General features: G+C 35.9%; 1 protein-coding gene across 13 annotated transcripts in view; it reads right to left on the bottom strand.

Annotated features, from left to right (window-relative positions):
* The window catches only part of CTNNA3 (catenin alpha 3), a 1,677,393-nt gene that overhangs the window by 482,990 nt on the left and 1,179,206 nt on the right, over nucleotides 1-15,197 (bottom strand). For all 13 annotated transcript variants that reach the window (XM_079899786.1, XM_079899790.1, XM_079899787.1 and 10 more), the window contains one exon: nucleotides 3,125-3,281. In XM_079899786.1, the coding sequence (XP_079755912.1) occupies nucleotides 3,125-3,281 (157 nt within the window). The remainder of the gene's footprint in view (nucleotides 1-3,124; nucleotides 3,282-15,197) is intronic.

The raw sequence follows: 15,197 nt of genomic DNA, 5'->3' as shown, positions 1-15,197 counted from the left end.
GAACTAACCTGTCAGTCATTCTACCTGGCAAAACAGAGGAAGCAAAGTTTGTGAATACAAACAGCATAAAGATCATTGCAAAGTAGTACCAGAGAAGTCGCCCATCACTGATGATGACGATGAGAAAAAGAAAATCTGTCCCACACAAAAGCTGCCAGATTGTCACCAAGATTAGCCATCTGAAGAAAGGTAACCCATCCATTGGTTGGTCTGTGATCTTGGACTTGGGACTTCTGGCTCAGTACTAAAAATAATTATAGAGCAGCTAGATTCTTTCTCATTTATTTGACTAGGAAGATTTAGAGAGGAGAAGCCATTATCTCTGGGAACAGATGTTCAAAAGTTATCATGTAACAAGAAACATCATTGGAGCTCATGCTAAACTCTCACAGGGTACGTTTAGGAAGGCACAGAAACTTGAGAAAGCAGTGGACGCCACTAAGTGTTCGGGGCAAACACATTTTTTTCTCTAGCCATTTCCACTTTGTTTCTGCTGATAAAACCTCTGATTTTGTTTGTATAGTACGTGACTAGTCAGAAAGGTTGAATTATGACTGGTCTAAGCCCAGTGGTCTGTTAGGATAAGCTTATACCTAACATAAAAATAGGCTCACAAGAGCTATTTGTATGCATCTCTTCCCAATGCAGAGTTCAAAGATATCGCAGTGGCAGCTGGAAACTCACCCGTGTGGGAGTATTTATGTCACAGAAATCAGCAAGTGCTGTAAATTAGTACTACTACTCTCTCTGGCTCGAGTCAGTTGTTAACCATTTACCAGCACTCTAAGCCCATCATGGAAACCCCATTTCCTTTTGCCATCAATTGGTCCAGAAGTAGGTACAGGACCAAGTTCTGACTTACGATTAGAGAAAATCTGATGGTAGGCATCTGGGAAAGACTTCCTCCTTGATAAGTTAAAGCCAACAAGCCACCTTGCCTTCCTGCTTTAAGTGATATTGTGTAGCACTTTGAGATGTAAAATGAGGGAAGGTCAATAGAAATCCAGAGATGCCTACATAGGTCATTAATAACCTCAAACCACAACCAAACGGGCAATCAAAGAGCAGGAAAGTGAGAACAGTCCACACAAGGTATAGAAAATAGTGGAGTGCACTGTGTGTAGAGAATTTAAAAACAATAATGAAACACATTAAATATGAATCCACTTTTTATTATTACCCTGTACTGGCAATTCCAAAAAATGTTAGTGATAAGATACTCCTCCCCACATACAGGGACTATTCCTATCCAAGTCCTCTGGTGTGCTAGGGCCAGTAAGTCTAGAATCAACTATCTTAAACATCTAGTTACATGAGATAATTAAAGGTTTTTGTGATTTAAGCAACTTTCATATGAGTTTTCTGTTACATGCAGGCTCTTAAGTACTATGGTTTTTCACAGAAAGTAACAGACTCAGGTTAATCCAGCACTGAAACGAAAATAGGAGCTTCTGCTCTGAGGACCCACAGAGTTGCTTAGATCCCAAGCTCCCCACAGCTCTAATCACACAAGGCCTGGCCAGTTATGGCTTCTATTCTTACACGTTCAGGAGATTCTCCCTATTCTGCCATCAGCTTAATTATAATAAACTGCCTCTACAGTGACTAGTGTGAGTAGGTTTGCCTTGTAACCAAAAGAACCAACTAAAAATCAGAACCTGGCATTTAACAACTAAATTACAAAAGACTGACCCAACATAAGATGTTGATTGGATTCACACTGCAAAGTCTATACTAAGAGGAGAGCAAACAGACAGAAATATGCTTAAGAGAGCATTGCTTATAGTAGTTAAAATTTATCTAAATGCTCATGAAAGAAAAGATAAATGAATGATTTTTTGAAGAAAATATAACAATGTGGGAAAATTCAGCCAACTATTACCTGTAAAAAGGCAATACATAATTACACAATTATTTGAAAACACACACACACACACACACACACACACATATATATATATATATGCTGGTTGGAAATAAATCACATATTAGTAGTTGTTATTTCTGAATAGTGTTATCAAGGGATTTTAATATTTCTCCTGTTCATTTTCTATTATTTTCAAAGTTTTAGCTCTAAAGAAATAAAACAATCTAAAGTAGTTAATTAGCACATATTTCCTTTTCATTAGTATATTATGAAAATACACCAGGTTTCAAGATATTGTTCACAATGAGAAAGCATACATATATGAAAGTAATTAAATTGATAAGGTAGATAAAACACAATCAGGAAACTTTAAAAAAAATAAAATGATGTTAGAAACTCATAAGAAATTGCATTCTATAAAAAGAATCATCACATTCCAAGAAAATCTCTCTCTCAGAAAAAAATATGTAATTTATTTTAGTGAGAGGCTTAATTTTTAAGAGAATAAAACAATTAAAAAATATTTAGTTATTTGCTGTTACAACAGTATAATCAAAACCTGAGTTATGCTTCTGAGAATATAGCTTTATGAGGGTAATGTCACAATCTTGTGGGATGCTATTCTAATATATGATGAGAGAATTATCTGAATTTGACGTGGAATCTCAAGCCTGTCTGTTATTGATATAGTTAGATGTTTAGTCTTGTTTATTTTATTCTTTAGATCACCACTATTCAAATACATATAGTGGTAGTTGAAGTATATATTATATCTCAAATCAATGAAGAGTCTTCCCATTAATATACATTTTTTTTTCTGAGTAGAGAAAAATCTGGTTGGGAAAAAAGTGCAGGAAAATGAAGAGATATAACTATATTAAAAGGAGGGGGGAATGATGATTTACTTGTAAAGCCAGGAAATGCCTAAATTTTCCACATGCTATTTTCAATTATGCTTTGCCCATGAATAGGCATTTCTTTTAGAGAGTGTAACTTGTTGAGGTGTATGGATTACAAGGCATGAGGCTCATTATCCTAGGGTAGATCATATGTAGCAGCACTTTGCTTCAGAAAGGCTATCACTGGAAAAAAGTCTCATAATATTTCATAAAATTCATTACATTCAGTATCATCCTATTACAATTTGTATGGAAACACAAAAGACCCCGAAGAGCCAAAGCAATCTTGAGAAAGAAAAACGGAGGTATTTCATAAAATTACAAGAGCAAATATAGAAATTAAAAGATAAAACCATACCAGATACAGCAAGGAAGTCATCAATGCTTGTAATGTCATCTACAGCTTCGGTGAGGACATGGATATGATTCTCCCACGTGCATCTGTACATTTCCATGGTTTTTTTGACCACTTGACTTTTGGGTCTTGCAGCCAAAGCAAGTGCAGCATTAATAATCTGTAAAGATGTAGAATGTTCACACAGTGATTTCTTTCAGAATAGTTACCATTGTGCCTGTGACAGGTATTCTTTTTTAAAAAAAATTAGATATGTTTATGCCCTCATGTGTAACTCCTTCTTTGCTTTTGCTAATAGTTTAATTTCATTTTTGGTAATAATTTAATTAATTTTAGAACTGTTTGTTGAGCATCAATGCACTAAGAACTGCAAGAGATACAAAGATAATTGGTATCTGCCTACAAGAAGCTTGCATACTACTCAATGGGAAGGGCACCATATAACTCCAGCTCAGTTCGGGATGCAATACATGCCATAATTACAAAAATGATAGACGGTCTTTAGAAAGTAGAGATCACCTTCAGCAGAAGTTCTAAGAAAAGGCTGTGAAAAAGGTGCAGGAAAATGAAAAGATATAACTATATTACAGGGGGCGGGGAAATGATGATTAATTTGAACAGCCAGGAAATGCTTACATTTAACTGGTCACTTGGATTCACACTGCACAACTATGTGGTGAATGCCCATTACATGCAAATCACGGGAATAAAAGCTTGACTTCCTTGAGGACTTGAAAATTTTTACCAGTACATATTCCCTGTTAATTCATTCAGTCATTCGTTTGTGCATTCACTCATCATTCAGTATTTCGAATATATTCTGAGTGTTTTTTTTTTTTTTTTTAATGTATCAAGCACTGTTCTTGATTTTAGGGATATGGCAGTGAACAAGACACAAGCAAAAATCATTTTCTTCATGGAGCTTATATCCAGTTAGGGGAGGCAGGTAAATAGCAAGTTAAATAAGTAAAATATATATATGGTCTCTTCGATGGTTATAAGAAATAAGGAGAGAAACAGAGCAGAGAAGGGGGAGAAGGGGTGGAATGGTGGTGAGGGTAGGAAGTCTGCAGTTTTAGCAAGGCCTCACACTGAAGTGGACATCATGGGTGAGAAAGTATTGTGGAGCAGAGAAGTAGCAATATTCAAAAAGTGAGAAAGCAGGCTAAATGCTATGAGAATGGTGAGCAGGCTCACCTAGACCCTGGCTATGCATAAGGAGTCCTTGACCGTCTTGCTCAGGACTGTGACCTTATTTGGAAGGTACTGGAGCGTCATTTAAACTTTTGAGTGATCTGCTCAGAACTACACTATAGAAAATTTTATTTGGCAAACAAGGCTACTGTAATAGGTTACAGGAATAAGAAAGAGTTTGGACTGCAGTGGTGGACGTACTGAAAAAGTTTTGACAGGACTTACAATAATTTAAAGGAGGATGTGGATAGATCAATTATTGCCAAAAAATATCATGCAGACATTAACACATCTGTGAGAAACAATGCTTAAAGACATGGAAGTATATCCACCGAAGTGTAGTTAACAGCAGATTGCAAAACACATCAAGCTTCATAGAATGTCGCTTCTAGCAAATATGCTAGAACTAAAAGTTAGACGAATCCATACAACAAATAACAATGGTTCTCTCGGAGTGGTGGAATTTCCAGTGCTTTTTATTTGATTTTGTGTGTGTAACTGAATTTTTCAGATTTTCTACAGTGAATATGTTTTAGTCGTATACTCAGAATAAAGGAAGTTATTCTCTAAAAGAAGTGATTGCTAAGGTTTTTCCATGATTAATGAAGAGAATGATTATAGTATTGATAGAAAATGAGAGATCAGAGAGTTAAAAAGTCAGTCAGGGTTTTAGAAGGAGATGTGTGAAACTGTTTGGAGGACACTGTTGATGAAGGGTATTAGATGTCAACTTTCCTATACAGAGGTTGACTCTGAAGTGACTCTTGTCTCTCCCTACAAATTACATAGTGGCCAATCACAGATGTGAAATTGGAGTTCATAAAAAAGTTGTCATTCATTTACTCATTTGCTTGTTCATGCATTGAAACAAATTAGTGCCACCAGATTCTACATGGAATACTAAAGACATCACAATGAAGAACATTCCATCATAATTTCTAAAACAGCCCATAATCTAGAAGGGGAATAAGCCAAAAGCCAGGCAACTGCAACATACCGGTGATTCTCAAACGTTAGCCTCTATCAGAATCCCCTTGGATGGCTTGTTGAAACAGATTCCTGAGCCCTGCTCTAGAGTTTCTGACTCAGTTAATGTGCTTTGGAGCCTGAGAATGTGCACGTCTAACCAATTCCCAGGTGATAGTGATGCTACTGGTCTGGGGCTACCAGTCTGAGACCGACTGCAATATATAAGGGCTATAATGTAGGGGTTATTGTAAAGGCAAGCAGAAGGTGCCTTATAACACATGGGAGAGGTATTCAGCTCCATAAGGAAAGGTGTTTCAAAGGAATAAAATCTGAGAAATAAGTGGAAATTAGTATAAGGTGATACCCATTTAGGAAGAGGCAATAACATGTGATAATAATGATGATGACCTAGAAGCAAGGTAGAGCCTAAACCTCACCTCCTGAGGGGGAGGAGACAGTAATAAAGTTGTAAGAAAATCAAAGAAGACAATGGAAAAAGGGAGGAAAGAACTCACCTTCGCGTTCCAATATAAAGTACCAGTATGTATGAGGAAAGGATACAGTGGAAGTGATAAAGATGAGAGAAGGAATCGTTGGGGAGGTAGAAAAGTAAGGTACTGAAGAGTCAAGACGAGGAAGAAAATCTTTTCAAGGGTCAAATGTCATAGAAATGTCAAGAATAATGAGGACTAAAAATGGCTTTTGAATTTGGAAAACAGGAATAATTGGTGTAGCAGAATACTGGATACAAAATTCAGATTTCACCAAAATATAATGGCAACAATAAAAATAAGTTTTTTCTACTCAGTAACCTAAAGGCTGCACCTTACATACATGACTTTCAACAAATTATTGGAGGTACAGAAGGAGAAAAATTAGTTGCTTGAAAATATTATGTTGATATTCTCATTTATTTTTCATGAAAGAGGAACACATTGAATTTTAAGGAAACACACACTACCTTTAGAAATAACAACTCCACAGTATTCCTGGACTTTAGTTTTACAGTTTTATTAACCTATTAACTTACAATGTACGTTTGTGTACACTGCAGAGGCTCTGGTTTCTGGTGTTTCATTGCCCTGCAGTTGAACAACTGTACACATGTGGTTGTGTACAGTTATGCCTTCACACTCTGTGCATAGTGTTAAAATACTTGTGCAGATCCCTCGGTGGAGATATGGAATCATGAATATAAGGCAGGCTATATTTTGTAAGAAAACTTCCAGTTCTGCAGCTGATCCAATTTACTGATTCAACAATGCACACTATAAGAAAATGTATCCTCCTTGACTCTCCTGATATTTAGCTTAAATCTAAAAGCAGACAAAACTCAGAAGATGTGCAAACCCTCTTTAAGGCAGAAGAAATCTTCATCCCAGAGTCATACTCCTAACGTTTTAGCTACATATCTAGAGGTGGGGGGGAACTCTTCTTAAATCCTCTTCATGTGTAACTAAAGATGACTTAAATCTGAAGTGAATGATGTTGCTTTCTGAGGCATCTTTCTTTAGATTATGGTTGAGGTGTGTATAAGTCAGAATCACCCTTGACCCTGAGAATCACCTAATTAGTTCAACTTTGAAATAGTATCTTTAAGAACTTACTATATCTTAATAGGACTACTTTGATAGCCTTCCAAATAGTTTCCTAATTCCAGTCCCTATTTGCTCCAGGTCATTCTCCTTGCTACAAACACATGTAGTTTTCGAATGCACAAGGGATCCTGTCCCACCATGCCTGATAACCTTTGATAGAATCCTAGTTGACTGAAGATAAAATCCAAATTCCTTTTCACCAATTCACAGTCTAAAAGCCTCCACAGGCTAGCCCTTACCTCCATTTTCAGTCTGCTGTAACAATCTCCCTCATTTTAGCCTACGTTCCAGCCATCCTGTCTTCAGCTCCATTTTCTGACCACATGATGTATCTTCACACCTCCATGATTTTGTTCTTACAACTGAATCTGCTTCAACACCATTGCTCCATCCCTTTCCCTGCTCTGGTCCTTCTGAGGAAACATTTCTTTAACAAACCTGTTGAAATGTCATTGCATACTGTGAAACCTGTCCCTTTCCTTATACCCAGGAACCTGAATTGTCTTTGGTGTTTTAAAAGTACTTTGTCCACATAACTAAATAGTAGTTATCATATTGCATGACTGTTTATACACATCTGCTCCATATGAGCCTGTTTATAGGAGGGACTGTGTTTTGTTCATCTTTGCTTCTATACTAAGCATGTGAATCATAGTTACTGCCATATTCATAAACCGTCCCTAAAACACATTTTTCTACTCCTAGTCTACTCTTAGCTCCATAGGGAGCCAAGTTTGGTATCACATTTTTCCCTCTTCAAAACTGTTGAGATCAAAGGCTGGCACCCACTTCAAGGACATCCAATCTGTAGGCTGACCAGTGATTGGTCACGGGCATCATGTAAAAGGTTGAGCTGGTCAAATCTCTCTTGAAAATTTGAACTAGAACTTACAGAGAAAGAGTTAGTTAGCAATGGAAATTAAAGATGAAAAAAAATATATATATATAGAGAGAGAAGCCATCTAGTAAAATCAGAACCAGAGGAGCTGATGGGGTTAAGGCCATGAGGAAGTAGAACAAACCAAAGTTGAAAGGAAAAAGAAACTATGAGTTTGAAGTTACTATGTAAAGGAAAGAATGAGCATAGAGTAAAATAAGCCAGTGGATTGAAAGAAAAATGGAGGAAATATGTAAAGAGAGTCAAAAGCACCAACAGAGAGAAAATACTCAGAAAAAAAAAGAGCTGGGAGTTGACTCTTTTTGAGAGCTTCGTATTTGGGGTTAACAGTCCACAGAAAAAATAATAGCAATAATAATAAATGCTAATACTCAAAGCCTCTGCTCTATGCCAAACACTGTTCCAAGCACTTTCTCTATACTAACTCACCTAATTTTTACAACTCAGTGAGGTATTACCATCCCCATTTTTCAGACAAGACCGTCCAGTTATTAAGTGGAAAAGCCATGACTCTGACCCAAGTTCATTCTCACTGCCACATCTTAGTGTCTCCTGTATTATTTCTACAATAATTTAGGACACCGAGAGTGAGTCTATGATCCTGAAAACCAAAGGGGCCTCGCTGAAGAAAACATTACAATGCCTGGTGTGGGGGAAAAAAATGGTGTGTGTGCGTGTGCTAAAATGCATATAACATAAATTTGACCATTTTACCCATTTATAAGTTTAAAATTATGTGGCATAAAATACATTTACATTATTACGCAACAATTATCACCATTCACCTCCAGAACTTTTTTTTTTGCGGTACGCGGGCCTCTCCCATTGCGGGGCACAGGTTCCGGCCGCGCAGGCTCAACAGCCATGGCTCACAGGCCCAGCCGCTCCGTGGCATGTGGGATCCTCCCGGACCGGGGCACGAACCCGCGTCCCCTGAATCGGCAGGCAGACCCTCAACCACTGCGCCACCAGGGAAGCCCTCCAGAACTTTTTGATCTTCCCCAAATGAAACTGTATACCTATCAAACAAAAACTTCTTATTCTCCCCCTCCTTCAGCCATGGTAACCACCATTCTACTTTCTGTCTCTACAAATTTGACTATTCTAGGTACCTCGTAGAAGTGGAAACATACAATATTTGACATTTTGTGTGTGGCTTTTTCATGTAGAATAATGTTTTCAAGGTCCATCTCTGTTGCAGCATGGGTCAAAATTTTATTTCTTTTCAGAGCTGAATAATATTCCATTATACGTACATATATTCTGCTCATTCATTTATCTGTTGGTGGATATTTAGGTTGTTTCCACCTTCTGGCTACCGTGAATAATGCTCCTATGAACACTGGTGTACAAATATCTCATCAAGTCCTGGCTTTCAAATGTTTCATTTATATACCACAAATGAAATTTCTGGGTCATGTGGTAATTCTAAATTCAATTTTTGAGGAAATGTCATACTGTTTTCCACAGTGGCTGTACCATTTTACAGTCCAACTAGCAATACACAAAGGTTCCAATTTCTCCACTTCAGTGTTCCAGGAACAGTTTCTAAGTAGTTCATTTGAATTAATGTTTTGAATCCAAAGAGGAAGGTCCTACCAGTATTCCCATTTTACTGGTAAGAAAATGGAGACACGAAGAGATTGAATAATTTGTGCAAAGTTATAGAGAGAGCTCTAGATTGTAAAACAAGAGGCTTAAATTAGAGTTTTACTTTGCTTCCAACTATTTTATGTACACAAAAGAGTCATATTAACTCTCCCAGGACTCGTTTTCCCAGGAGTTATAGGTAAGTCTGCACTGGGGTAGGGGGCAGTGTTTGAATTAGCTCATCCCACTCAAGTTCCTTCAGATTTGAACATGCAGATTTAATGCTATCAACTGATGTATATACTTCTCTTAAAAGATTCCTGAAAACAGTTACTTTAAAAGTGAAAATAAGTCCACGTAATTTAATTTTCCTCAGAGATATTTCAATATTGGCATTGATATAAATAAGCTTAAACATCTTAGTTAATATAACAAAAGCACTTTGTGGATTAAAAAGATGAGTTATGTGTAAGTACCTATAGGTCTGATTACCTCAGTGTCATGGCATGTAGAGAAAATTAAAATAACTAGATATATGATACCTCAAATACATCTAAGCTAGTATGTGAGGGGAATTTATATGACATCCACTTAAACTGGTAACACTAATAATTTTGGAATTGTAGCAACCATGGTAATGACATCAAATTCAATGCTCTAATTTTGTGCATTCTTTTCTTAGTTGCTGAAATAGCATTCTAGTACCAAATGTTTCTCACTTTCTATGTTGGTTTTTCCACATTTCCTTAGTTTTGATAACCTTTTCTTTTTGTCTTCTATCATTTATGGGAAACTGTCATTACATTTTAAAACTAAGCCATGTGATATCTGTCATCAAGAATCTCCACAGTCACATCTTTTGTTAAATGATAAAAGCATTTTGAGGTTGGGGAAGGGTGGTGGTGAGGAGATATAACCTGTCATGCACCCTCACAGGTTTATAAACAATTAGATTGCTTTCAACTTTGGCCTAACAATGTTGTAATCTCCTTATTCCAAGAAGAGATGATCCATGCATGATAGGATTACTGACATGAATCATCTCATGAGGCTTTCACTTGACTTTGGATACACATAAAAAAACTGAGATAACCCACTCCAGGGGTGAAAAGTAATTTTTAAAAAGGGACGGGGGCGAAGCTGATTTCTGGGAGTATATGGCATTCTATGAAAGTCTATACATTTCTTTTATATTTATTCTAGTATAAACGTTCATATCTCTTAATCCATACTGCTAGAGAAAAGGAGAAAAATTCAACCTAGGACTATTTAGGTTATGGAAAATGTAATGCTCCCTAGAAGGTCTGTAAAAGGCGATTATTTACATGAAAATCAAACTACTATTATCCTGTCTTCTATACTAATTATTAAGACAGGACAACCTATTAAATGCAATAGGTAAGTGAGGGAGGAAAAGAACATCAAATGAATTATCTGGCATGACATAACAGTAAGTATGTTTTATAGACAAATTAAGTTGGAATTTGGGGTATAATCCCACATTTTAATCCAGCTCTATTACTTATTAGTTTTGTGTGATTTCAGACAAATTTCCCATTCTGAGCCTCAATTCCTTATCTGTAATGGTTAGAAAAAAATGCTTATTACAAAGGTTGTTGGCAGAATTTAATTAGGTTAACTAAATAAAACGACTAATACTCACCCGGCACAGTGTTAGACATTTTATGAACGTTTGCCTCAATGCAGATAGTTTGGGAAAAAATACAAAGAATACTTCGGTAATTTAAACACTATATATACAAACACAAAGACATACAGAATTTACAGTTCTGATAGGCTCAACAATCATTTTCATATGCTAATTATAAAAATATCCCTCAGTTAAACAAATATGAATTTAAGGAAAACTGAATCTACAGAAACAGTATACTGTTGAGATTTACCTGTAATATAAAACTAAAATAAGAGAAAATTTGCTTTAAAAAAGAAAAAAAAATCTGAAAACAATATCGTAAATTACAACTTAAGGTAATGGGAAATACTTTAATTTCTAATGATGAAAAAACAGAAACAACAGAGATTTTTGGATCCAATATAATCTGCCACTTAGGTATCTAATAAGTTTTGAATTTGGAGATGAGGAAGTATCTACTATCTTCCAAATCATTGGGGTTCAAGTGGAGGAATTAAAAATAAATTTGACATCTTTGCTAAATTAATAAATTCCCTTTTTTAAAAAAAGGAATTCTATGTCAGAAACAACTACAAAGTTCCTTTTAATGCACCATCCAATTCCATATAAACATAAAGGCAAAATGCAAGCTATTCATTAATTGCCAAAATGTGTTTTATCCTAAGAAGTTGGCAAAATTTTAAACGAAAAACAGCATATATTTGCAATGTCTGAATTCTTGGGATTGGACATTCTCTCCATATATTTGGAATTTCTGAAGGTTCAACTTGGTCTTATCAAAAACCGTGAACTAAAACAAGTTCATGCAACATTAGGAGATTTAACTTTTTTAATTGTCAAAGAATATTTGCTCTTTATCTACTATGTATCTAAAGTAAAGAAACATTAGACAGGACAAACTCTGAAAATATTTTAACAGTGTTAAGGGAGAAAAGCCATGCACAAATATTTAGTAAAGGCTAACAGGTATATAAAACCCAGATCGTGTAAAGCAATATTTTCCCTGAGCTTCCAAGATATGTTAAAAAGATATATACATAGGGTATAGGGTATAAATTGGGTTAAAATAGTCAAGGATGACTTGGTCTCTCTCCTTTTCTCATTGCTTTTGTTCTCACTCTTCCTCCCTTTAATGGTTTCCTAGAAGATAAATTACCTTAATGTCCTTGACCTAGCATTTTGGCTTCTTGGCTACTATGTCCACATCCACAAACCTACTCTATGGTACCATGATCTGCCAATGGGACAACTGAGGTAGCTTTAACCCTGGTCCCAGCCACTCTCTACAGATTAATATTTCCAAATTACAAATCTCACAAAGCTCCCATTTTCCTTTTTAATCTTAGGATAAATGCAAAAGTACTTCACTTGGCCTAAAGCCCTGACACCTGTTTATTTCCCTAGCATCGTTTACCATCAGCCCCCCTAACTTTCTACCTTTTCCTAGGTAACTCTGATTCATCTAATAGAGCTCATATCAAGGATCACTTCCTCAGGATAGCTTTATCAAATCTAGGTCAGGTTTCTTGTGATATATTCTCATAAAACAATGTCCTTTTCCTCTTGAGTGTTTATCTCACTAGGTAATGTGATGTTCATTAGAGTGAACTTTTGAGTTCATTTGATAAATGTATGATCCACATTCCTCATTTTCCTGAAAAGCAGGAATTTTAATGTTTTAACGTTATCTCCCCAGGGAGTGTGGAGAGCGTCAAACAGAATCCCCTTCTCATATAACCAGGGCTCCAGGCTGTGGTTCTTTCTACTTGGCAGGTCTACACATTTATCAAAGCCTTTTCCCAAGTGAATTAGTCCATCCCTACAAGAAACTCTTATACTAGTTCCTACAATTTTATATATATATATATATATATATGTATGTATATACATTTTCCCAAAGAAGACATAACAGGGATGGTTAACAGGCACATGAAAAGATGCTCAATATTGCTAATTATTAGAGAAATGCAAATCAAAACCACAATGAGACATCACCTCACACGTGTCAATGGCTGTCACCAAAAAGACCACAGATAACAAATGCTGGAGAGGAAGTGGAGAAAAGGGGACCTTTGTACGCTGTTGGTGGGAATGTAAATTGGTGTGGTCACTATGGAAAACATTATGGAGGTTCCTCAGAAAACTAAAAATAGAATTACCATATGACCCAGCAATTCCACTCCTGGTATATATTTGAAAAACATGAAAATATTAACTCTAAAAGACACAAGCACCCAAATATTCATAGCAGCGTTATTTGCAACACCAAGTTATGGAAGTAACCCAAGTGTCCATCAGCAGGTAAGTGACTAAAGAAGATGTGATATATATATTATATATATATACAATAGTCTATTATATATATCACAGAATATTACTTAGCCATAAAAAAAAATGAAATTCTGCCATTTGCAACAACTTGGATGGCTCTAGAGAGTATTCTGCTTAGTGAAATAAGTCAGACAAAGACAAATACTGTACGTTATCACTTATCTGTGGAATCTAAAAAAATAAAACAAACAAATGTACATCACAAAACAGAAACAGACTTACAGATATAGAAAACAAACTAGTGTACACCAGTGGGGAGAGGAAAGAGGGGAGGGGCAAAAGAGGGATATGGGATTGAGAGACATAAATTATTATGTATAAAATATATAAGCAACAAGCATATATTATATAGCACAGGGATACATAGCCATTATTATATAATAACTTTAAATGGAGTATAGTCTATAAAATACTGAATCACTTTACTGTACACCGGAAACTAATATAATACTGTAAATCAACTATAATTAAAAAGAAAAAAGTCAGATGCTACCAATAAAAGGGAATAATACTGAATTTTTCTCGGCTACTATTTTATAAAATTCTTCTTGAGAGACAGAGAGAGAGAGAAATTTCCTGAGAATGAATTAGAGTTGCCTTTCTCAAATTAGAAGCGTTGTGTATAGTTTCGGCAACTCAATCTTTGTATCTTTTTTCTTTAATCTGTCAAATTTGGAATATAATATCTAGCCTATAGAATTATTTAGAACTATCGATAAATAGTAAAGTACATTAGGAGTGATTTGAAAACATAAATAAACTATATAAACTTAAGGTATTATCATGCCCCCTCAAATTCCTGTTTTTTTAAGATATTAAGAGTGAGAGTTGGAGGAGAAAGTCATTTTCATTCTGGAAATGGAAGAAAAAATATCTTGTTCAAACATTATTGTTTAAAATTTACTACTATACTGGAGAAGACTACTTCTAGGTCACAACAGATTGTAAAAGTTCTGGATGTTTATTTCACTCTCCGGGACCTGGAGTCCTTAATTGCTGAAGCATATTCACTGGTGCATGTGAAATACCACAGTGATGCACTACTTATGGTAATAACCACACATTGAAGAAGCAATGGCCTACATTCAAGAGAACTCTCTTTGTCAGTAAAACAAACAATCTGAATTGTTTGTAAAGTATGCTTCTCAAGTAAAACAAACAATCTGAATTCTCAGCTGCAAAAGAGTTGGTTGACAGATATTACCCTAGGAAGATACAATGATACTATACACTGGAAAATAGCCCCTCTTTGTTGAATGCAGACTTGAAATTCTTAATTTTAAAGTGCTATTTATTTTGTGCTCAGCAGGCTTGAGCCATAACATGTATAGTAAAAGATAAATACGGTTGTGGTTTTTAATTACAGACTTGAATACACTGGGCTATGTATAGAACTCAGGAATAAAGTACTACTGCTTCCTGGGAGTTGGACCTATGTAAATTAGATTGAGTAGTAGGACACAGACTATGAACAGGAGGTAATTCTCTCTGGGGAAATATAGGTGACAAACCTACAATGGCTTTTAGCAGCTAGCAGGGTCTATCTGACGTGCTAATGTCATTTCATGTAATGCATTTTGGGAAGAACTGGATGCTCTCCATGATGCAGGCCAAGCATCAGTTCTATGATGACTGAGTTTTCTTGACATAAAAGACATGTTTCCTTCCATTTTCTAGCCTCATTTGCAGCCCTCCTGGTGAGGAAAGGGAGGGAGTGGTCTACATTTCTTCATAGTCAGCTGAGGCTGTAGCTGCAGTGAAAGCAAGATTCCAGGGATAATTTACATGCAAAATTCACAGAATTATGACCAGATGAATGTGAGGGATGAGAATTAAGAAGGA

The sequence above is a fragment of the Stenella coeruleoalba genome, assembly GCF_951394435.1.
Source record: "Stenella coeruleoalba genome assembly, chromosome: 16".
NCBI classification, from domain to species: Eukaryota; Metazoa; Chordata; class Mammalia; order Artiodactyla; family Delphinidae; genus Stenella; species Stenella coeruleoalba.
This window is presented reverse-complemented; position numbering and strand designations above follow the sequence as displayed.